The sequence below is a fragment of the Thunnus thynnus genome, chromosome 9, assembly GCF_963924715.1.
Source record: "Thunnus thynnus chromosome 9, fThuThy2.1, whole genome shotgun sequence".
NCBI lineage: Eukaryota > Metazoa > Chordata > Actinopteri > Scombriformes > Scombridae > Thunnus > Thunnus thynnus.
The window spans coordinates 16,813,237-16,837,656 of NC_089525.1; the positions used below are offsets into that span (position 1 = coordinate 16,813,237).

The 24,420-nt window shown below is 40.2% G+C and overlaps 2 protein-coding genes across 33 annotated transcripts in view; both read left to right on the forward strand.

Annotated features, from left to right (window-relative positions):
* LOC137189417 (protocadherin gamma-C5-like) overlaps nt 1–24,420 on the forward strand; it is a 316,496-nt gene that overhangs the window by 77,374 nt on the left and 214,702 nt on the right. Inside the window, exon 1 of one of the 32 annotated variants that reach the window (XM_067599248.1) lies at nt 5,584–8,123. The exons of 24 other annotated variants lie outside the window; for them this stretch is intronic. In XM_067599248.1, the coding sequence (XP_067455349.1) occupies nt 5,736–8,123 (2,388 nt within the window). In that variant the 5' untranslated portion in view covers nt 5,584–5,735. Of the gene's footprint in view, nt 1–5,583; nt 8,124–10,301; nt 12,827–13,820; nt 16,955–19,850; nt 22,306–24,420 lie in introns of those variants that run through there. 7 more of the 32 variants (XM_067599270.1, XM_067599247.1, XM_067599271.1 and 4 more) reach the window with 7 other exon arrangements.
* LOC137188825 (protocadherin beta-15-like) lies at nt 452–3,410 on the forward strand. The gene has a single exon (XM_067598404.1). It carries the CDS (start codon nt 984–986, stop codon nt 3,408–3,410), a length of 2,427 nt encoding a protein of 808 aa, XP_067454505.1. The 5' UTR covers nt 452–983.

The window sequence follows — 24,420 nt, forward strand, 5'->3', positions numbered from 1 at the left end:
TTCAGCCTTTGTCAAGATACTTAGATTTTATCTGTTTTGATGTTTTCATATCAATATGTCGTTGCTGTGATCTGGTTTCATTGTTAGAGCTTCTTCAGCATTGATACTCACTCGAGTTTTATTACTATTAACGAATAATGGGAAGCGACATCAGAGCAGTATGAACAAACTGAAAACGGAGCCGCTCTGTTTGTTTGTTCTGTTTTGTTAGAGGAGTCTTGCTTTTCTTAGGTGGGCTCCAGTATACAAAAGATATGATGCCCCGTGCTTTACATCTGCAAATGTACAAAGTAGAAACTGCTTTTGTACAAAATAAGGTAACATTTCCCTGTCTTTTACTTCATTCTATTAGTGAGGTGGAAATGTGAAGAAAGCGCAGAAATTAAAGTGTTTCTAATTCTTTCATCGGACATAGTGTAGTTATATACTATGTCGAGTTATATAATCTTCACAGACCAAAGTTGATGTGAAATGGGGTTTTTTCAGAGACACAGTTAAAACAAATTTACGTTTTTGTGGCTTTTTTTTCCAATAACAAATTAGTCGATGCTATAGCTCGTTTCAATTGTAATTGTATTGTACCCATAAAATAGCAATGTTTTGTTTTGTTTTCCCTATATATATGTATATATGTGTGTGTGTGTGTGTGTGTGTGTGTGTGTGTGTGTGTGTGTGTAAATACAGACCACTGAATTTGCCTATCTTTAAAAAAAAAAAAAAATATGGAACGCCTTGCTATGTCTTCAGAAATACTCATGGTGTCAGTGTGTACCAGCAAACGAGAAGACACGTTCATTCTCCACCCTTCTCTGACAACGAATTTAAAGCCTGATTCTGGTATTGTACCGCAGCTGACTACAAACGCTTCATGTGTGACTGCAACGACTAATTTTGTTGATAAGAAGAAATATCGAATACACTGGTGATATATTTTGACCTGCTTAGGAAGAGTTTTGAATGTGTGACTCTGTCTCGCAGTAACAATGGGATTCAGGAGGTTTGCGCTGCATTACGGCCTTGCTTGTATTTTTCTTGTCGTCCGCCCCGTCTATGGAGACGTCAGCTACTCTATTCCCGAGGAGATGAAACGTGGATCTGTAATTGGAAATATCGCTAAGGATCTGGGACTCGATTTGGGCAGACTGTCCGCTCGCAAGGCCCGTATCGATACGGAGGATAACAACGTTAAGTACTGCGGAGTTAATCTCAATACCGGAGACTTGATTGTACAAGAAAGGATTGACAGAGAAGGGCTTTGTGGGAAAAAAGCATCGTGTGTTTTAAAACAAGAACTTGTTCTGGAAAATCCATTAGAACTGCACCGTATTAACATCCGCGTCCAAGATATCAATGACAATTCACCGCAGTTTAAAGAGGATTCACTTAAGATAGAAATTCAGGAATCGGCCGTCAAGGGTGCACGCTTTCTTCTTGGAGAGGCACACGATGGAGACATCGGAGAAAATTCTGTTCAGAGCTACTCACTTCAGCAGAATGATCATTTTAAACTAAATGTTAACACGAAATCCGGCGGACGAAAATACTGCGAGTTAGTCTTAGACAAAGAATTAGATAGAGAAGATAAAAAGGAGTTGATGCTCTTGCTTACCGCATTCGATGGTGGCTCTCCTCAGAGATCAGGCACCGTAGTCATACACGTCACTGTACTGGATGCTAATGATAATGTACCAGTGTTTAGCCAGACCGTCTATAAAGCCAGTCTGCCTGAAAACTCTCCTCTCGATACTGTTGTGATCACAGTGAGTGCTACTGATGCAGATGAAGGTTTAAATAGCGAAATTACCTATGGATTTGATCATGTTTCAGGTGAGGATAGCAATGCATTTTCATTACACTCTAAAACGGGGGAGGTGAGAGTAGCTGGTGCTATTGATTATGAAAAAGTGTCATCATATGAAATGCAGATTAGCGCAAAAGACGGTCTGGGATTAGTTTCATATGCAACATTAATCATTGAAATTACGGATATGAATGACAACGCGCCAGTCATACATCTGAAATCATTAACTAATCCCATACAGGAGAATGTGTCACCTGGTACAGAGGTGGGCATCATTAACGTACAAGACAGAGACTCTGAGAATAACCGACAGGTCCGCTGCTCCATTCAACAAAACGTCCCTTTTAAGTTGGTTCCTTCTATTAAAAACTACTATTCTCTGGTGACTACAGGACAACTGGACCGTGAACTACTGTCTGATTACAACATTACAATCACCGCCAGTGACGAAGGCTCTCCACCTCTGTCCTCCTCTAAAACTGTTCAATTATCTGTAGCAGACATCAACGACAACCCACCTGTGTTTGAGGATCAGTCCTACAGCGCATATGTGACTGAAAATAACAAACCTGGCTCCACTTTATGTTCCGTTACTGCTCGAGACCCCGACTGGAGACAAAACGGTACAGTGATTTATTCTCTGTTACCCGGTGAGGTTAACGGAGCCCCGGTGTCCTCCTATGTATCTGTTAACGGAGACACGGGGGTGATCCACGCTGTGAGGTCGTTTGATTATGAACAGTTCAGGAGTTTTAAAGTGCACGTGATGGCCAGAGACAACGGTTCTCCTCCGCTTAGCAGCAACGTGACCGTCAGTGTGTTCATATCGGATGTGAATGACAACTCTCCTCAGATACTGTATCCTGCCCCGGAGGGCAACTCCTTCATGACCGAGCTGATCCCCAAAGCTGCACACGGAGGCTCTCTGGTGTCCAAAGTGATAGCGGTGGACGCGGACTCCGGACAGAACGCCTGGCTGTCCTATCATATAGTCAAATCCACTGATCCGGGACTTTTCAGTATTGGTCTCCACAGCGGAGAGATCAGGACACAGCGGGACATTTCTGAATCTGACAGCATGAAACAGAACCTTATTGTGTCCGTGAAAGATAACGGACAGCCCTCTCTCTCTGCCACCTGTTCCATGTATCTACTTATTTCTGATAACTTGGCTGAGGTCCCAGAACTGAAGGATATTTCTTATGATGAGAAGAATTCCAAACTGACCTCTTATCTGATCATCGCGCTGGTGTCCGTGTCCACCTTTTTTCTGACCTTCATTATCATCATCCTGGGTGTGAGGTTTTGTCGCAGGAGAAAGCCCAGACTGTTGTTTGATGGAGCAGTTGCCATCCCCAGCGCTTATCTCCCTCCTAATTACGCAGATGTTGACGGCACAGGAACTTTACGCAGCACTTATAATTATGACGCCTACTTGACAACAGGATCCAGAACCAGTGATTTTAAGTTCGTGACATCTTACAATGACAACACTTTGCCTGCTGACCAGACTCTGAGGAAAAGTCCATCAGACTTTTCTGATGCCTTTGGTGATTGTGATCGCTCTCCTGAGGTACGCACACATTTAATGTCACTCAACTCGTGTTGAGTGGCCTTTAAAAGCCATTCTGGTGTTTTGTTGTGAGTATTTTCAGTTGCATCGTCCTTTTCTATGGTGGTTACTGAAACATTTGAATGGGTCTAAGAGTTGTCAAGAAATCATGTTGTAGTTTGGACTTCATTTTATTACAATTTTTAGATCAAATCTCACGTCATAAGTCACTCTTTAAATATGTCAGCCTTTACATTTATTTTTTCGTAATCAAGACTCTGGCACTGATGCCGGACAGCTCTCACCGCAACTTTTTTTTAGAAATGCGCTTAACAATCCACACACACACACACACACACACACACATACACGTGTATGTACACCAGTAGCCTTAGAGTATTATATGTTCGTAAAGATATTGATCAGTCTCTATGTGGTTGCATGGTTTCTTATTTTAATGTTCTAGTGAGGAAAAACGTTTCTAATGCTTTCCTTGTTACTCTGTCCTTGGTGCTGAACTCCGTCTATTGTTCTGAGCATTTTTACAGATAATTGCCTCGTGTCTTTTTAGGCTTTTGTCATTTTTCATCTCCTTTGGTGAATTTTATTTCACTAGATTTGCAACAACAGTCTTTCTCTCAATGTGTAGGCTTTTTTCTATTTTCATTTTTTCATATGGATATGTCGTTCCGATTTGCTTTCATTGTACGAGGCTCTTCTGCAGTGATATTTATTCGTAGTTTATTACCATTAATGGATAATGGTACACGGTGTTAAACCAGTATGAGCAAATTGAAAATGGAGTCGCTGTGTTATATTTTGCTGGTGGAATCTTGCTTTTCTAGGATGGGCTCAAATATGTAAAATAAATGACATGGACTCTTGTAAGTCAATATGCTCCGTGGTCTTTGACATAACTGATACCTTTGACAAATAACATATGGTTTTTCTATTTTTTTTCCTGATCTGATTTCGTATTTATATGCTTATGTCCTTTTTACATACCATTCACTATTGCTGTCTGGTAGAAAATAATTCTGTGGCAGTGTACAATACAAGCTAATGCAAATATATTCAAATGCAAGACATTGCAGTCAGGTTTTTACAAAGCACCTTGCAGAAATAGTAATTTTATCCTATAACTTTAATAATGCTTTATTTCGTGCATATTTACTTCTATATCTTAATAAACAAAATTCTAAACTTATTTATTTGACCTTTTCAACAACTGTTGATCTGTTTTAATGATTGCCAAACTTCACAGTTAAATACTATATCATATAATAATAGCACAAAACTGTATCTAAAAGAAATAGTGGCCTGTTACTGATGTTCAAGTGTTTAATAATCATTTCTGTTGCTCATCATGGGGGATTCAAGCATTCATACAAGTAGGAATATACATCTGATCTTTCCTTTGAGTTATCAACATTTTTGCAGGAGTATGATTATTCCGAATCGATCTGTCACTGATTGCAGTACGTTGACTTAAAGTATAAAACAGTTTGTGATATGTTTGAAAGTATATAACAGTTCAATTTACAGTCTACAATGGTCCAATGATGATATAGGGTCAATCTTTCTAATTAAAATACAGTAGTACATTTCCACATGCTTTAAATCCGCAAAATGACACAGTAAAGAGTGATTTCTCATAGGACGTGAGCAAAAGGACGTACAATTGGCATTTTCCTAGGTTTTAGTTGATCTAATCAATAAGGTGGGAATGTGGAGGAAAAGTGCAGAAGAAGGGACAGCAAACTTTTGGACATCAAATTTCATGCTGTGTGTGTATGTTTCACTTACAATGAAATACTTACAGGAATCTAAAATGAAAAAGTTCTGCATTTTTTTCTTTGTACAGAGTATAGTTTCTTTGCTTTTTCAAACATTTCATCCACCAGATTTGATGTAAAACACGTTTTTCCCCCCTCTTAGACACAGTTAAAAGGAATCCATGTTTGTGCTGCTTTTTTCAATCAAAAGTAGGCCAGTGGTGTTACATCTCTGCCCAATAATCATGGTAAAGTAACCCTAAAATAGGAAAGCAATCGTATGCCTTTTATTTAAATAAACACGGGTCACTGAATAGGCTTATCTTTTAAACAGGAAAGAGAAATCACACATGGTCTTGTTATGTCTAAAGAAATACTCATGGTGTCAGTGTGTACCAGCAAACGAGAAGACACGTTCATTCTCCACCCTTCTCTGACAACGAATTTAAAGCCTGATTCTGGTATTGTACCGCAGCTGACTGCAAACGCTTCGTGTGTGACTGCAACGACTATTTTTGTTAATTAGAAGGAATCACGGATACACCGGTGATATATTTTGACCTGCCTAGTAAGAGTTTTGAATGTGTGACTCTGTCTGGCAGTAACAATGGGATACAGCATATTTGCGCTGCACTACGGCCTTGCTTGTATTTTTCTTGTTCTCCACATCGTCTATGGAGACGTCAGCTACTCTATTCCCGAGGAGATGAAACGTGGATCTGTAATTGGAAATATCGCTAAAGATCTGGGACTCGATTTGGGCAGACTGTCCGCTCGCAAGGCCCGTATCGATACGGAGGATAACAACGTTAAGTACTGCGGAGTTAATCTCAATACCGGAGACTTGATTGTACAAGAAAGGATTGACAGAGAAGGGCTTTGTGGGAAAAAGGCATCGTGTGTTTTAAAGCAAGAACTTGTACTGGAAAATCCATTAGAACTGCACCGTATTAACATCCGCGTTCAAGACATCAATGACAATTCACCGCAGTTTAAAGAGGATTCACTTAAGATAGAAATTCATGAATCGGCCGTTAAGGGTTCACGTTTTCTCTTGGATGAGGCTCACGATGGAGACATCGGAGAAAATGCTGTTCAGAGTTACTCACTTCAGCAGAATGAACATTTCTCATTAAATGTTAAGACAAAGGGCGGTGGGCGAAAATATGGTGAATTAGTCTTAGACAAAGAATTAGATAGAGAAGATAAAAAGGAGTTGACGCTCTTGCTTACCGCATTTGATGGTGGCTCTCCTCAGAGATCAGGCACTGTAGTCATACACGTCACTGTACTGGATGCTAATGATAATGTACCAGTGTTTAGCCAGACCGTCTATAAAGCCAGTCTGCCTGAAAACTCTCCTCTCGATACTATTGTGCTCACAGTGAGTGCTACTGATGCAGATGAGGGAATGTTTGGTGAAGTTACTTATGGATTTGACCATGTTTCAGATGAAAACCAAATCTTCTCTCTAAACCCTAAAACAGGAGAGGTCAAAGTGGCTGGATCTATTGATTATGAAAAAGAATCGTCATATGAAATGCAGATCAGCGCAAAAGATAGTCTGGGATTGGCGTCATATGCAACATTAATTATTGAAGTTACGGATATAAATGACAACGCGCCAGTTATTTACCTGAAATCACTGACCAACCCCATACCAGAGAATGTGTCACCTGGTACAGAAGTGGGCATCATTAATGTACAGGACAGAGACTCTGAGAATAACCGACAGGTCCGCTGCTCCATTCAACAAAACGTCCCTTTTAAGTTGGTTCCTTCTATTAAAAACTACTATTCTCTGGTGACTACAGGACAACTGGACCGTGAACTAGTGTCTGATTACAACATTACAATCACTGCCACTGATGAGGGCTCTCCACCTCTGTCCTCCTCTAAAACTGTTCAGTTATCTGTAGCAGACATCAACGACAACCCACCTGTGTTTGAGGAACAGTCCTACAGCGCGTATGTGACTGAAAATAACAAACCTGGCTCCACTTTATGTTCCGTTAGTGCTCGAGACCCTGACTGGAGACAAAACGGTACAGTGATTTATTCTCTGTTACCTGGTGAGGTGAACGGTGCCCCGGTGTCCTCCTATGTATCTGTTAACGGAGACACGGGGGTGATCCACGCTGTGAGGTCGTTTGATTATGAACAGTTCAGGAGTTTTAAAGTGCACGTGATGGCCAGAGACAACGGTTCTCCTCCGCTCAGCAGCAACGTGACCGTCAGTGTGTTCATATCTGATGTGAATGACAACTCTCCTCAGATACTGTACCCCGCCCCGGAGGGCAACTCCTTCATGACCGAGCTGATCCCCAAAGCTGCACACGGAGGCTCTTTGGTATCCAAAGTGATAGCGGTGGACGCGGACTCCGGACAGAACGCCTGGCTGTCCTATCATATAGTCAAATCCACTGATCCGGGACTTTTCAGTATTGGTCTCCACAGCGGAGAGATCAGGACACAGCGGGACATTTCTGAATCTGACAGCATGAAACAGAACCTTATTGTGTCCGTGAAAGATAACGGACAGCCCTCTCTCTCTGCCACCTGTTCCATGTATCTACTTATTTCTGATAACTTGGCTGAGGTCCCAGAACTGAAGGATATTTCTTATGATGAGAAGAATTCCAAACTGACCTCTTATCTGATCATCGCGCTGGTGTCCGTGTCCACCTTTTTTCTGACCTTCATTATCATCATCCTGGGTGTGAGGTTTTGTCGCAGGAGAAAGCCCAGACTGTTGTTTGATGGAGCAGTTGCCATCCCCAGCGCTTATCTCCCTCCAAATTACGCAGATGTTGACGGCACAGGAACTTTACGCAGCACTTATAATTATGACGCCTACTTGACAACAGGGTCTAGAACCAGTGACTTTAAGTTTGTGACATCTTACAATGACAACACTCTGCCTGCTGACCAGACTCTGAGGAAAAGTCCATCAGACTTTGCTGAAGTGTTTGGAGATTGTGATCGCTCTCCTGAGGTACGCACACATTTAATGTCACTCAAATCGTGTTCAACGTCCTGAAGAAGCAATTCTGCTGCTTTGTTTTGTCTCTTTTCAGTGCATTATTATCTTCTCTGGCGGTGATTAATAACACTTTTAATAGGTTTGAGGGCTGCTAACAATTCATGATGGCTCCTAAAAGCTTTAGATTTCAATTTTTCTCGATACAGTTTTTTGGAGATCACATCTCACTTTAAAGGTTACCTTAACTACAGCCTTTGCATTTGTTTTCTTTATTCTATCAAGATTTGCAAGAAGAATGTTTACAGACTCCCCACTCCACCCACACATAAACCAATACACTATGGGCGTGTTATCTCGTTTAATATGCGTACACTGTCAATTCTTTAGATTTTTTACTTTTTCTTTTACATATTTTTAAGGCCAACTTCTTTTTTTTTTTTCCCCATTAAGCGCATCTGATTCTATGTGGTTGCATGACTTGTCCTTTTTTATGTTGAAGGAAAACTTTTAGAATTACGTTCTTTGTTACTCTGTCCTTGGTGCTGAATTTCTTTTAATCTTCTGGTGCTCAAGTAGAGGTAATTTTCTTCCGTCTTTTAGGCTGTTGTCATTTCACATTTTCCTCCAACCTGGTTTCACTGAAAGAGCCTCTTCTGGGTTGATACTTATTTATAGTTTATTAATCATTAATGGATAATAGGATGCAGTCTTAGAGCTTTGTAAACAAATGGAGCCTCTTTTTTCTGTTTTGCTTGCGGAGTGTTGCTTTGCTAAAGTGCACTTATATATGTAAAATGCCTTCTGCCTTAATTTTATGCTATTTTATTCTTAAACATCAATTCATGACTCATATATATATATGCTTTTATATGTTTGCTAAGATATTTTGTGTCAATGTAATCGTTTCTTGGATTGATACCATTCTTTGTTATCCAGCATTAAATGGTACTATCACAAAACCTAAAACGTTACAACATGTATGCAGATTAATGCATCCATTAAAATACAAGACAAACAGTGTAGTTTTATCCTGAAACTTTGATATTGTTTTATTTGATGCATTTTTACCTTTATAACTCAATAGTGGCAGATGTTATCATTGTAAGCCTGCTTTGAAGTTTGCCAAACTTCATTTAAATAATATATCATGAAATAATAACACACACAATATATAAACTGCATCTAATTAGTCTTTTGTTAGAGATGTCTGATTTCGTGCGTAAAAGTGAAAAAAAAAGTTTACTGATGTTTGTTGCCTATTAGGGAAAATTCAAGCATTTATTCAGATAATTATGTGAGAGATGTGTGACCTCACCTCTGACTTTCAAAACTTATTACAAGTTTATGATTATTTAAGATTGATTTATATTTGATTGCAGTGTGTTCACTTGAAGCAAAGTTTGTAATATGTTCAAAAGCACACAACAATTTAATTTACAGGCTATAAAAGTAAAATGATGTCCAGTAGGTTCAATTTCTCTAGTTAAAATGCTTCAATAAATTTCTACATAAGGCTTCAAATCTACAAAATTACAATGTAAATAGTACTTTCTCACAGGATGTGAACACACGACGTTTATATGTAGACATTCACTATGATTGTCCTCTGTTTAACTTGATCAAAACTTAATCCAGTAAGGTGAGAATGTAAATAAAGACTGGAAAGGGAAGAAAAATACGACGACCGTTTCATTAAGAAGGGACATGAGATTTTTGCACATACGTTTATCTTTCTCATGCAGCAAGTCCAGTTTCGAGATAAAAAAGAAACATGAGCAGAAAACTAAAATGAAAAGGTTTCTCTTTTTGTCTGTGGGCATCGTCTCTAATGTGTCTACATTTTGACACCGTAATCTTTTGTAAACACGAGACTCTCTCCGAGACAGAATTTCAACAGTTTGATGACATCCACATTTTCTGGTGGTTTTCTTCCATCACAAGATCTCAATAGATTAAGGTAACCCAAAAATGATGACGATATTTTAATTTATTTATTTATTCAGTGATATATACGATTCTATGATATCTTCGAGTCTATCTTTTAAACATATGAAAAAGAAAATATCACAAATGGTCTTGTTATGTCTAAAGAAATACTCATGGTGTCAGTGTGTACCAGCAAACGAGAAGACACGTTCATTCTCCACCCTTCTCTGACAACGAATTTGAAGCCTGATTCTGGTATTGTACCGCAGCTGACTACAAACGCTTCGTGAGTGACTGCAACGACTATTTTTGTTAATGAGAAGGAATCACGGATACACCGGTGATATATTTTGACCTGCATAGTAAGAGTTTTGAATGTGTGACTCTGTCTCGCAGTAACAATGGGCTTCAGCAGGTTTGCGCTGCACTACGGTCTTGCTTGTATTTTTCTTGTCCTCCACACCGTCTATGGAGACGTCAGCTACTCTATTCCCGAGGAGATGAAACGTGGATCTGTAATTGGAAATATCGCTAAAGATCTGGGACTCGATTTGGGCAGACTGTCCGCTCGCAAGGCCCGTATCGATACGGAGGATAACAACGTTAAGTACTGCGGAGTTAATCTCAATACCGGAGACTTGATCGTGCAAGAAAGGATTGACAGAGAAGGGCTTTGTGGGAAAAAGGTATCGTGTGTTTTAAAACAAGAACTTGTTCTGGAAAATCCTTTAGAACTGCACCGTATTAACATCCGCGTTCAAGATATCAATGACAATTCACCGCAGTTTAAAGAGGATTCACTTAAAATTGAAATTCATGAAATGGCAGACAAAGGTGCACGTTTTCTCCTGGATGAGGCTCACGATGGAGACATCGGAGAAAATGCTGTTCAGGGGTACTCACTCCAGCAGAATGAACACTTCTCATTAAATGTTAAGACAAAGGGCGGTGGGCGAAAATATGGTGAATTAGTCTTAGACAAAGAATTAGATAGAGAAGATAAAAAGGAGTTGACTCTCTTGCTTACCGCATTTGATGGTGGCTCTCCTCAGAGATCAGGCACTGTAGTCATACACGTCACTGTACTGGATGCTAATGATAATGTACCAGTGTTTAGCCAGACCGTCTATAAAGCCAGTCTGCCTGAAAACTCTCCTCTCGATACTGTTGTGATCACAGTGAGTGCTACTGATGCAGACGAAGGAGTGAATGGTGAAGTTATTTATGGATTTGACCATGTTTCAGATGAAAACCAAATCTTCTCTCTAAACCCTAAAACAGGAGAGGTCAAAGTGGCTGGATCTATTGATTATGAAAAAGAATCGTCATATGAAATGCAGATCAGCGCAAAAGATGGTCTGGGATTGGCGTCATATGCAACATTAATTATTGAAGTTACGGATATAAATGACAACGCGCCAGTTATTTACCTGAAATCATTAACCAACCCCATACCAGAGAATGTGTCACCTGGTACAGAGGTGGGCATCATTAACGTGCAGGACAGAGACTCTGAGAATAACCGACAGGTCCGCTGCTTCATTCAACAAAACGTCCCTTTTAAGTTGGTTCCTTCTATTAAAAACTACTATTCTCTGGTGACTACAGGACAACTGGACCGTGAACTAGTGTCTGATTACAACATTACAATCACTGCCACTGATGAGGGCTCTCCACCTCTGTCCTCCTCTAAAACTGTTCAGTTATCTGTAGCAGACATCAACGACAACCCACCTGTGTTTGAGGAACAGTCCTACAGCGCGTATGTGACTGAAAATAACAAACCTGGCTCCACTCTATGTTCCGTTAGTGCTCGAGACCCCGACTGGAGACAAAACGGTACAGTGATTTATTCTCTGTTACCTGGTGAGGTGAACGGAGCCCCGGTGTCCTCCTATGTATCTGTTAACGGAGACACGGGGGTGATCCACGCTGTGAGGTCGTTTGATTATGAACAGTTCAGGAGTTTTAAAGTGCACGTGATGGCCAGAGACAACGGTTCTCCTCCGCTCAGCAGCAACGTGACCGTCAGTGTGTTCATATCGGATGTGAATGACAACTCTCCTCAGATACTGTACCCCGCCCCGGAGGGCAACTCCTTCATGACCGAGCTGGTCCCCAAAGCTGCACACGGAGGCTCTCTGGTGTCCAAAGTGATAGCGGTGGACGCGGACTCCGGACAGAACGCCTGGCTGTCCTATCATATAGTCAAATCCACTGATCCGGGACTTTTCAGTATTGGTCTCCACAGCGGAGAGATCAGGACACAGCGGGACATTTCTGAATCTGACAGCATGAAACAGAACCTCATTGTGTCAGTGAAAGATAACGGACAGCCCTCTCTGTCTGCCACCTGTTCCATGTATTTACTTATTTCTGATAACTTGGCTGAGGTCCCAGAACTGAAGGATATTTCTTATGATGAGAAGAATTCTAAATTGACCTCTTATCTGATCATCGCGCTGGTGTCCGTTTCCACCTTTTTTCTGACTTTTATCATCATCATCCTGGGTGTGAGGTTTTGTCGCAGGAGAAAGCCCAGACTGTTATTTGATGGAGCAGTTGCCATCCCCAGCGCTTATCTCCCTCCTAATTACGCAGATGTTGACGGCACAGGAACTTTACGCAGCACTTATAATTATGACGCCTACTTGACAACAGGGTCCAGAACCAGTGACTTTAAGTTCGTGACATCTTACAATGACAACACTCTGCCTGCTGACCAGACTCTGAGGAAAAGTCCAACAGACTTTGCTGATGCCTTTGGAGATTGTGATCGCTCTCCTGAGGTACGCACACATTCAATGTCACTTAAATCGTGTTCTCTGGCCTGCAAAAACCCTTCTGTTGCTTTCTTTTGACTCTTTTCAGTTGCATCGTTCTTTTCTGCGGTTGTTGTTCAAAAAATTTGAATGTGTCCGAGAGCTGTCTAAGCATTCATGGTGGTTTCTAAAGACTCTAGACCTCAGCTTTTCTTGGTTTAGTTTGTTTTTAGATCAATCCTCGCGTTAAAAGTTACCCTTTAAACATGACAGCCTTTGCATTTGTTTGCTTTTTCCTGTACAAGATTCATATAATACCGCACAGCCTTTACAGCAACTCTTACAGAGGCTCATAAAAATCTTAACCCATCACACCCACCCACGAAACACACACACATACACACACGTGCATCCTGTATGCATGCACTCATGAACACAGACGCACACCAATACTGTCAATTCCTTGCACTTTTTAGACTTCATTCAGACCAGTTGTTGCTTGTGTTGTCTCTAAGTTCATCAGTCTCTATCTGATCACATAGTTGCTCATTTGAATGTTGTAATGAGTCAAAACTTTTCTAATACGATCCTTGTTACTCTGTCCTTGGTGCTGAACTTTGATTTTCTGATGCATTTTAGAAGTAATCCCCCCATGTATTCTAGGCTGTTGTCTTTGTTTTCCTTTGATGAAATTTGTTTCAGGAGATTTGTACAAATACAGCCTTTGCCAAAATATTTAGATATTTCATGATTTGATATTTTTATATGAATTTGTCGTTTTTGTGATCTGGCTTCATTGTTAGAGCCTCTTCAGGATTGATACTCATTCGAAGTTTATTAATGTTAACAGATAGTGGGACTCGGCATTACAGCAGTATGAACAAATTTAAAATGGAGCCGCTGTGTAAGTTTGTCCTGTTTTGAGGAGTATGGCTTTTCTGAGGTGTGCTCTAATAGGAGAAATACTCGATGCCACGTGCTGTAAATCTGTAAATGTATGAAGTAAGAAATGCTTTCTCGTAGGATGTGAACAGAATAAGGTTACATTTCCCTGTGTTTTACTTCATCCCAGCAGTGAGGTGGAAATGTGAAAAAAGTGCAGAAAGGGAGGAAAAGTGCGACAACCATTTCATCAAGAAGAGACAGCAGAGTTTTTGACATCAGTTCCCATGCAGCATGTGTAGTTTTGAGTTAAAATGAAACATCTAAAATGAATTCGAAATGAAAGTTTTCACCCTTTTTCTTCGGACATAATATAGTTACTGTGTTTTTTTTCATATTTTTCACTCACCAACGTTGATGAGAAATGGGGGGTTTCCCGGCACACAGTTAAATCAAATTTATGTTTTTGTGGGTTTTTTCCAGTATCACATTAGTCAGTGGTGTTATAGCTCGTCTCAATAGCCATGGTAAGGTAAACCTAAAATAGTAAATGTTACTTTTTTCATTTTTATATGAATACGGGCCACTGAATTTGCCTATTTTAAAAAGAAAAAAAAAGAAATCACACATGGTCTTGTCATGTCTAAAGAAATACTCATGGTGTCAGTGTGTACCAGCAAACGAGAAGACACGTTCATTCTCCACCCTTCTCTGACAACGAATTTGAAGCCTGATTCTGGTATTGTACCGCAGCTGACTGCAAACGCTCCGTGAGTGACTGCAACGACTATTTTTGTTAATGAGAAGGAATCTCGAATACACTGGTGATATATTTTGACCTGCTTTGTAAGAGTTTTGAATGTGTGGCTCTGTCTCGTAGTAACAATGGGATACAGAAGGTTTGCGCTGCACTACGGCCTTGCTTGTATTTTTCTTGTCGTCCACATCGTCTATGGAGACGTCAGCTACTCTATTCCCGAGGAGATGAAACGTGGATCTGTAATTGGAAATATCGCTAAAGATCTGGGACTCGATTTGGGCAGACTGTCCGCTCGCAAGGCCCGTATCGATACGGAGGATAACAACGTTAAGTACTGCGGAGTAAATCTCAATACCGGAGACTTGATCGTGCAAGAAAGGATTGACAGAGAAGGGCTTTGTGGGAAAAAGGCATCGTGTGTTTTAAAACAAGAACTTGTTTTGGAAAATCCTTTAGAACTGCACCGTATTAACATCCGCGTTCAAGATATCAATGACAATTCACCGCAGTTTAAAGAGGATTCACTTAAGATAGAAATTCATGAAATGGCAGGCAAGGGTGCACGCTTTCTCTTGGATGAGGCTCACGATGGAGACATCGGAGAAAATGCTGTTCAGGGTTACTCACTTCAGCAGAATGAACATTTCTCATTAAATGTCAAGACAAAGGGCGGTGGGCGAAAATATGGTGAATTAGTCTTAGACAAAGAATTAGATAGAGAAGATAAAAAGGAGATGACGCTCTTGCTTACCGCATTTGATGGTGGCTCTCCTCAGAGATCAGGCACTGTAGTCATACACGTCATTGTACTGGATGCTAATGATAATGTACCAGTGTTTAGCCAGACCGTCTATAAAGCCAGTCTGCCTGAAAACTCTCCTCTCGATACTGTTGTGATCACAGTGAGTGCTACTGATGCAGACGAAGGAGTGAATGGTGAAGTTATTTATGGATTTGACCATGTTTCAGATGAAAATCAAATCTTCTCTCTGAACCCTAACACAGGAGAGGTCAAAGTGGCTGGATCTATTGATTATGAAAAAGAATCATCATACGAAATGCAGATCAGCGCAAAAGATGGTCTGGGATTGGCGTCATATGCAACATTAATTATTGAAATTACGGATATGAATGACAACGCGCCAGTTATACATCTGAAATCACTGACTAATTCCATACCTGAGAATGTGTCACCTGGTACAGAGGTGGGCATCATTAACGTGCAGGACAGAGACTCTGAGAATAACCGACAGGTCCGCTGCTCCATTCAGCAAAACGTCCCTTTTAAATTGGTTCCTTCTATTAAAAACTACTATTCTCTGGTAACTACAGGACAACTGGACCGTGAACTAGTGTCTGGTTACAACATTACAATCACTGCCACTGATGAGGGCTCTCCACCTCTGTCCTCCTCTAAAACTGTTCAGTTATCTGTAGCAGACATCAACGACAACCCACCTGTGTTTGAGGAACAGTCCTACAGCGCATATGTGACTGAAAATAACAAACCTGGCTCCACTTTATGTTCCGTTACTGCTCGAGACCCTGACTGGAGACAAAACGGTACAGTGATTTATTCTCTGTTACCTGGTGAGGTGAACGGAGCCCCGGTGTCCTCCTATGTATCTGTTAACGGAGACACGGGGGTGATCCACGCTGTGAGGTCGTTTGATTATGAACAGTTCAGGAGTTTTAAAGTGCACGTGATGGCCAGAGACAACGGTTCTCCTCCGCTCAGCAGCAACGTGACCGTCAGTGTGTTCATATCTGATGTGAATGACAACTCTCCTCAGATACTGTACCCCGCCCCGGAGGGCAACACCTTCATGACCGAGCTGGTCCCCAAAGCTGCACATGGAGGTTCTCTAGTGTCCAAAGTGATAGCGGTGGACGCGGACTCCGGACAGAACGCCTGGCTGTCCTATCATATAGTCAAATCCACTGATCCGGGACTTTTCAGTATTGGTCTCCACAGCGGAGAGATCAGGACACAGCGGGACATTTCTGAATCTGACAGCATGAAACAGAACCTTATTGTGTCAGTGAAAGATAACGGACAGCCCTCTCTCTCTGCCACCTGTTCCATGTATTTACTTATTTCTGATAACTTGGCTGAGGTCCCAGAACTGAAGGATATTTCTTATGATGAGAAGAATTCCAAACTGACCTCTTATCTGATCATCGCGCTCGTGTCTGTTTCCACGTTTTTTCTGACCTTCATTATCATCATCCTTGGTGTGAGGTTTTGTCGCAGGAGAAAGCCCAGACTGTTGTTTGATGGAGCAGTTGCCATCCCCAGCGCTTATCTCCCTCCTAATTATGCAGATGTTGACGGCACAGGAACTTTACGCAGCACTTATAATTATGACGCCTATTTGACAACAGGATCTAGAACCAGTGACTTTAAGTTCGTGACATCTTACAATGACAACACTCTGCCTGCTGACCAGACTCTGAGAAAAAGTCCATCAGACTTTGCTGAGGTGTTTGGAGATTGTGATCGCTCTCCTGAGGTACGCACACATTTAATGTCACTTAAATAGTGTTCTCTGTCCTGCAAAAACCCTTCTGGTGCTTTCTTTTCACTCTTTTGACTCTCTTTCTTTGTTAAGCATTCATAGTGGTTCCTAAATACTCTAGAACTCACCTTTTCTTGATATATTTTGTTTAGATCAATCCTCGCATTAAAAGTTACGCTTTAAATATGACAGCCTTTGCATTTGTTTACTTTTTCCTGAACAAGATTCATATAATGACACTTACCAGCTTTTATAGCAACTCTTACAGAGGCTCATGACAATCCTCACCCATCCCACCCACCCACCAAACATATGTGCATCCTGTATGCTTGCAATCTCGCACTGAGACGCACACCAATACTGTCAATTCTTTGCTCCTTTTTAGAATTCTTTCAGACCAATTGTTGTCTTTGCGTCTCTAAGTTCATCAGTCTCTATCTGATCACATAGTTGCTCATTTGAATGTTGTAATGAGGCAACACTTTTCTAATACGATCTTTGTTACTCTGTCCTTGGTGCTGAACTCTGATTTTCTGATGCATTTTTAGAGATCATCTCACCATGTATTCTAGGCTGTTGTATTTGTTCTCCTTTAATGAAATTTGTTTCACGGGGTTTGTACAAATTCAATCTTTGCCAAAATATTTAGAAATTTCATGATTTGATATTTTTATATGAATCTGTCATTTCTGTGATCTGGTTTCTGGTTTGGTGGAGCAGTGGCCATCCCCAGCCCTGAACTCCCTCCTTATTATGCAGATGTTGATGGCACCCTCAACTGAGATGTACATTGAAAATATGGATGTAAATGGAGGTGTTAATTCTTTCTTTCTTTCTTTCTTTCTTTCTTTCTTTCTTTCTTTCTTTCTTTCTTTCTTTCTTTCTTTCTTTCTTTCTTTCTTTCTTTCTTTCTTTCTTTCTTTCTTTCTTTCTTTCTTTCTTTCTTTCTGTCTTTCTTTCTTTCTTTCTTCTCACTAGTAAGGACCATGCGCACTTTCCCATAAAACTATGTTTAAAAGTCCTCAATTAAGTTCTCATTTGGATATGACAGCCTGTCAATTAATTACACAAAGGGAGGTATTCATATCAAGGAAGTTATAAGTACAACAAAGACAAGATATTATTGTTTGATTTTTCATGATGCTGTCCAAATCTGATGGGGTCAGAGTCTGGTACTTAGAGAACATATTCAGGAGGATTGTGATTGTCAGTGTTTGGGGTAGCTGTTGAATGTTTAATAAAAGCAGTTCTTGTTAGATCCACTTAGTGTTCAACACATGCCTTACTAGATGTCCAGACAGGTGACAAATTAAAGGAAAAACCAGTCCAGGTCTGAATGCTTTGCCTCTACATTGAGGGGATCTGGCGGCTCTGCTGTGCTGTGGGGGGCATTTTGCTGGCATGGTTTGGGTCCACTTGTCCCCTTAGAGGGAAGGGTCACTTCAAAAGTTGTTATGAGTGATCACCTTTATCCTATGATGTAACATTCCCATACTGATGTGAATGGTTTCTTCCAGGATGACAATGCTCCAATCCATAGGGCACTAGGGGTCACTGAATGGTTTAATGAGTATGAAAATGATGTGAATCATATGCTATGGCCTTCATAGTCACCAGATCTCAACCGAATTGAACAGCTATGGGAGATTTTGGATCAATTTGTTAGACAGCACTCTCCACCATCATCATCAAAACACCAAATAAGGGAATATCTTTTGGGATGAATCCCTCCAGTAGAGCTTCAGAGACTTATAGAATCATTGCCAAGGCACATTGAAACTGTTCTGGCTGTATGTGGTGGCCTAACACCTTATTAAGACACTTTGTTGGTTTTTCTTTTAATTTGTCACTTGACTTGTAAGTCATTGAAGTCAAAGGTTTTGATTAAATAGGCTACACGCCATTATGCTTAGATTGCTTCAACATAGTCTGAATGAGATGCTGCATATTCAAGCAACAAATGTCCAAATACAGGGTTTTTAACCATTGAGTGGCAGTTTGCTTTGTAGGTAGTACCAGCTGAGTGTTTCTAAATATTCCTGAGTTGTTGTTATTGTGGTTTATTGCTTTTTTAGACAGCACATGCAAGCTCACAAGAATTTGACTTTCAAGTTTCTAAGTTTGGCTTTGCATGCTATTTCAAACTTCTATGTATTTTCTATCTTTCTATCTATCTATCTATCTATCTATCTATCTATCTATCTATCTATCTATCTATCTATCTATCTATCTATCTATCTATCTATCTATCTATCTATCTATCTATCTATCTATCTATCTATCTATCTATCTATCTATCTATCTATCTATCTATGTAATAATATTTTATTAAACTCTGATTTCATAGTGTTCTTGTCCAGGACACTCACTTTGTACAGGTTTGATAGTGTCTTTATGCTTTTCTAAGGATATGATTTGTTTGTGGCTTCATCAGTCTCTCTCTCTCCCTCTTTCTTTTTTTTTATTTTTAGATTACATTATAACAACGTATTGTATCCATGTGGTTATCCTTTGCTGTGGTCTGTCAGAGATTTGATCTGTACGAGACGTGATAATACTTTTTGAGGAGACGTGGCGTTTTAACTGCATTCCAAAATATTTGCTAATATATTCCGTTGTAAAGGTGTTTTAATGCCTTAAATAACTTAGTTACAGTAGCTATATTTTCCCCTCATACCAATAGCCTGTAGTGTGTTTAGAAGGTGGATAAAATTGTAAACTTTTAAAATAAAAACTATTATTATACAGTATTGTTATTTCTTAACTCCACTCATGGTGTCGCTATTTGCTAGTCTATGTGAAATATCTCCACTCCACCCTCTGGTGTGCAGACCAATAAAGGGATAATTTTTCAGTTGCTCTTGATCCTACAATGCAGTCAGAATAACCGTGGACTGCTTGCGATTTCCTTGTTGTACTGTAGAATTTTCATCGAATTTGTGATCTACAGGAGGACCGTTTTGTGTAACAAACACAGTCCCATGATGGGGATCAAAATGAGCTTTGTCGTTTTCTTCTTTTTTTTGCATTCCGTGCATGGGGACGTGAGCTATTACTTTCAGGAGGAAATGAAGCGCGGGTCTCTTATCGGGAACATAGCAAATGATCTTAACCTGGACTCGAGTAAACTGATTTCTAGAAACGCCCGTGTTGATGCCGCAGGGAATCGTAAACGTTATTGTGACATCAATCGCAGTACTGGAGATTTAATTGTTGACGACAGGATTGACCGGGAGGAGCTTTGTGGAGAAAAGCTGTCGTGTGTAATGAAACGCGATCTTGTACTGGAGAATCCTCTGGAGCTTCATTCATTCAGTCTACACATTCAGGATATTAATGATAACTCCCCACAGTTCAACGAGGAATCGATCAATATAGAAATTCAAGAGTCGACAGTCAGAGGAGCTCGTTTTGTGATAGAAGAGGCGCACGATGCGGATGTAGGACAAAATTCAGTCCAGCAGTACAGCCTGAAAAAGAATGATAATTTTGTGTTGATGGTTGATGGAAACATGATAGAGCTTGTTCTGGATAAAGAGCTTGATCGTGAAAAACAACAGGAAATGAATTTGCTCCTTACAGCTCTAGATGGTGGCTCTCCTCAGAGATCAGGTACAGTAGCCATACACGTCACTGTGCTGGATGCTAATGATAACGCCCCAGTGTTTAGCCAGGCCGTTTATGAAGCCAGTTTGCCTGAAAACTCTCCTTTGGACACTGTAGTGGTCACAGTGAGCGCAAGTGATGCAGACGAGGGGGTGAATGGAGATGTGAGTTATGACTTTGGACATGTTTCAGAGGATGTGAAGAAGATATTTAGTATTGACCGTAAAGTGGGTGAGATAAGAGTAATCGGTACCATTGACTATGAAACTACCACATCGTTTGAAATTCGCGTTAAAGCAAAAGATGGGTTAGGGCTATCATCATACGCCAAGGTAATCATCTCTATCACTGATGTGAATGACAACATACCTGTAATCTATGTAAAATCTCTGGCTAATCCGGTACCGGAGAACGTGTCACCCGGTACAGAGGTGGGCATCATTAACGTGCAGGATGCAGATTCTGATAATAATCAACTAGTTCGCTGCTCCATTCAGCAAAATGTCCCTTTTAAGTTGGTTCCTTCTATTAAAAACTACTATTCTCTGGTGACTACAGGACAACTGGACCGTGAACTAGTGTCTGATTACAACATTACAATCACCGCCACTGACGAGGGCTCTCCACCTCTGTCCTCCTCTAAAATTGTTCAGTTATCTGTAGCAGACATCAACGACAACCCACCTGTGTTTGAGGAACAGTCCTACAGCGCATATGTGACTGAAAATAACAAACCTGGCTCCACTTTATGTTCCGTTAGTGCTCGAGACCCCGACTGGAGACAAAACGGTACAGTTATTTATTCTCTATTACCTAGTGAGGTGAACGGAGCCCCGGTGTCCTCCTATGTATCTGTTAACGGAGACACGGGGGTGATCCACGCTGTGAGGTCGTTTGATTATGAACAGTTCCGGAGTTTTAAAGTGCACGTGATGGCCAGAGACAACGGTTCTCCTCCGCTCAGCAGCAACGTGACCGTTAGTGTGTTCATATCTGATGTGAATGACAACTCTCCTCAGATACTGTACCCCGCCCCGGAGGGCAACTCCTTCATGACCGAGCTGGTCCCCAAAGCTGCACATGGAGGTTCTCTAGTGTCCAAAGTGGTAGCGGTGGACGCGGACTCCGGACAGAACGCCTGGCTGTCCTATTATATAGTCAAATCCACTGATCCGGGACTTTTCAGTATTGGTCTCCACAGCGGAGAGATCAGGACACAGCGGGACATTTCTGAATCTGACAGCATGAAACAGAACCTTATTGTGTCCGTGAAAGATAACGGACAGCCCTCTCTCTCTGCCACCTGTTCCATGTATTTACTTATTTCTGATAACTTGGCTGAGGTCCCAGAACTGAAGGATATTTCTTATGATGAGAAGAATTCCAAACTGACCTCTTATCTGATCATCGCGCTGGTGTCGGTGTCCACCTTTTTTCTGACCTTCATTATCATCATCCTGGGTGTGAGGTTTTGTCGCAGGAGAAAGCCCAGACTGTTGTTTGATGGAGCAGTTGCCATCCCCAGCGCTTATCTCCCTCCTAATTACGCAGATGTTGACGGCACAGGAACTTTACGCAGCACTTACAATTATGACGCCTACTTGACAACAGGGTCCAGAACCAGTGACTTTAAGTTCGTAACATCTTACAATGACAACACTCTGCCTGCTGACCAGACTCTGAGGAAAAGTCCATCAGACTTTGATGAGGTGTTTGGGGAATCAGATGGGTCCTTGCAGGTATGAATAGCCTGTGGCATACTATTATATTCATAAAAATCTTTTTCATCAAAACCTTTGACCATGTATTTTATTGATATCTCATATCCCACCAACTTCTCCTAAATGTAGGTCTTGTCTTTGCATAATATTGTGCACAACTGCTCTCTTTTATGTCTAAATAGGTTTTGCATTGTCCATAGCAATTGGTTGAGGATTCTTTTTCATGTGTAAAAAAACTAATCATTGACTAATGAACTAACTTTAGATACAAGTATTTTTTGTTTCTTTATTCTAAAGTTTAAAAAGAGTTACAGCAAACTTGTTCAAGGCAAGGCACATTTCTTTGTGTTGTAACTTTCAGCAATAAGACAATCCAAAGTGTTTTACATGAAATACACTAAGATGAAATGTAAAAGTAACACAATAAATTATAAACAAACACATTTAAATAGAATATAAAAGAGTTAAGTCGAAAATAAAAATGAGCTCAACTAGAATAAGATACAATAGGAGAATAAAAATTACAGTATAGTGCAAGATATGAATAAAAAAACCCCTAAAATTTCGTTATCAAAAGGCACTGGTAAACAGAAAAGTTCTAAGCCTTGATTTAAAACAAATGAAAGTTTGAGCAGACCTCAAGTTTTCTTGGAGTTTTTTCCAGATATGTGTTGCATAAAATGGGATGCTGTTTCTCCATGTTTAGTTTTTACTCTATGGAGAGAAAGCCAACCTGTCAAAGTATTGAATCTCTGTCAGAGTCACTAACTGGCTTGCTCTGTATGGTCACTGTGTGTACTTTATTCAGACCATGAGAATTATTTTTAGAGCAAACTGTCAGGATGTGACATGTGGCTTTTTAGTGCTTCAGAAAATATGGTATGTTACATATGAATTCACTCTAGGCATTTACAGGGTATTCAAGAAAATTATTGAGTTCTGGATATGAAGTTGAGACTCATCATTGACGATGGATCTTGTTGTTGATGTTGTTTGGCCTGCATAAAGTATGACACAGTGATATTTCTTTTTTAAGATGTCTTTTCTTGTATTGTTTTTCATGTGTAGTTTTCATTTCTTATTATATTAACAACAATAATACAGATTCTGTGGCAGCTTATATCTAAACGAATCAAACAACCGCCTGCAGTACTCTGAAAGTCTCTAAGAAACAAATGGTTTCATAGCAATTCAAAAATAATATATAAATCACTAATCAGCAACTTACAATGAGCAATGTAACTGAGTTGTAGTAACCAGTTTTAATAGAATGACTGTCAGTACTAAATTACCTTTCTTACACAATCACATGATTGTTGCAGTGGAAATAATGTGTGGACATTTTCTATTATATGTCATTTACAATATTTGACTTTGTTGCTTAAAATTTGTGGCAGGCACTGGTCTTACGCTTTAGTCCAGTGTTATTGTGGTATCTAGCAGACTGGCTGCTATGTGGTCTCATGAATTGGCTGACTGAAAACCTTGTTGTGTAATGGGGATATGTATGGGTGGAAGGCAACACCTGAAGTATGCAAGTCTTTACATTTGAAGACATGGATTACATTACGAACATGGATGTTAAACCAGCCTCTCCTCTCTTTTGTTTGAGCCTTGTTGTGTTTGATTACTGTCTGATCTGATCAATCCTTAAGACAGAAGTAAATGTAAAGAAAAAGGTTTTTTGTTGTAAATTTAATTTGTCAGTGACTGTTCCATTGAGATGTCTTTGGTGCTTGTGCTAACTTAGTGATCCTTCGGGGAAGCCTCTGTATTTACTATGAATGTATGTCAATTACATTATGACAGTCTATAAGCTGTGTTCTTGTGATGATACTAATTGTTAGATGGTATCCCGTATCTTGATTCTGGCGTTTTTTGAAAAGTGATATCATTTTTTTTCATCTATATGAAGAAAGATATTGCTGCAAGGTGCAGGCTTGTCTCTTTTTTCTTTTCACTATATGTGGAGTAGTAAGATTAAATAACTGTAATCACTATAAATGACCATAAAGTTAGTAGATTGGCAGTTTCTCACAAGTTTGTAGTGGTATACTGGTGGTAGAGTACTGTAAAGAGTAGTATGTCCCCTTGGTATGTTTTCAAACTTTTTATTTTTGCATTGAGTTTCGT

Coding starts and splice junctions, on each gene's coding strand:
- LOC137188825 (XM_067598404.1), top strand. CDS start 984: ATGGGATTCAGGAGGTTTGCGCTGCATTACGGCCTTGCTTGTATTTTT.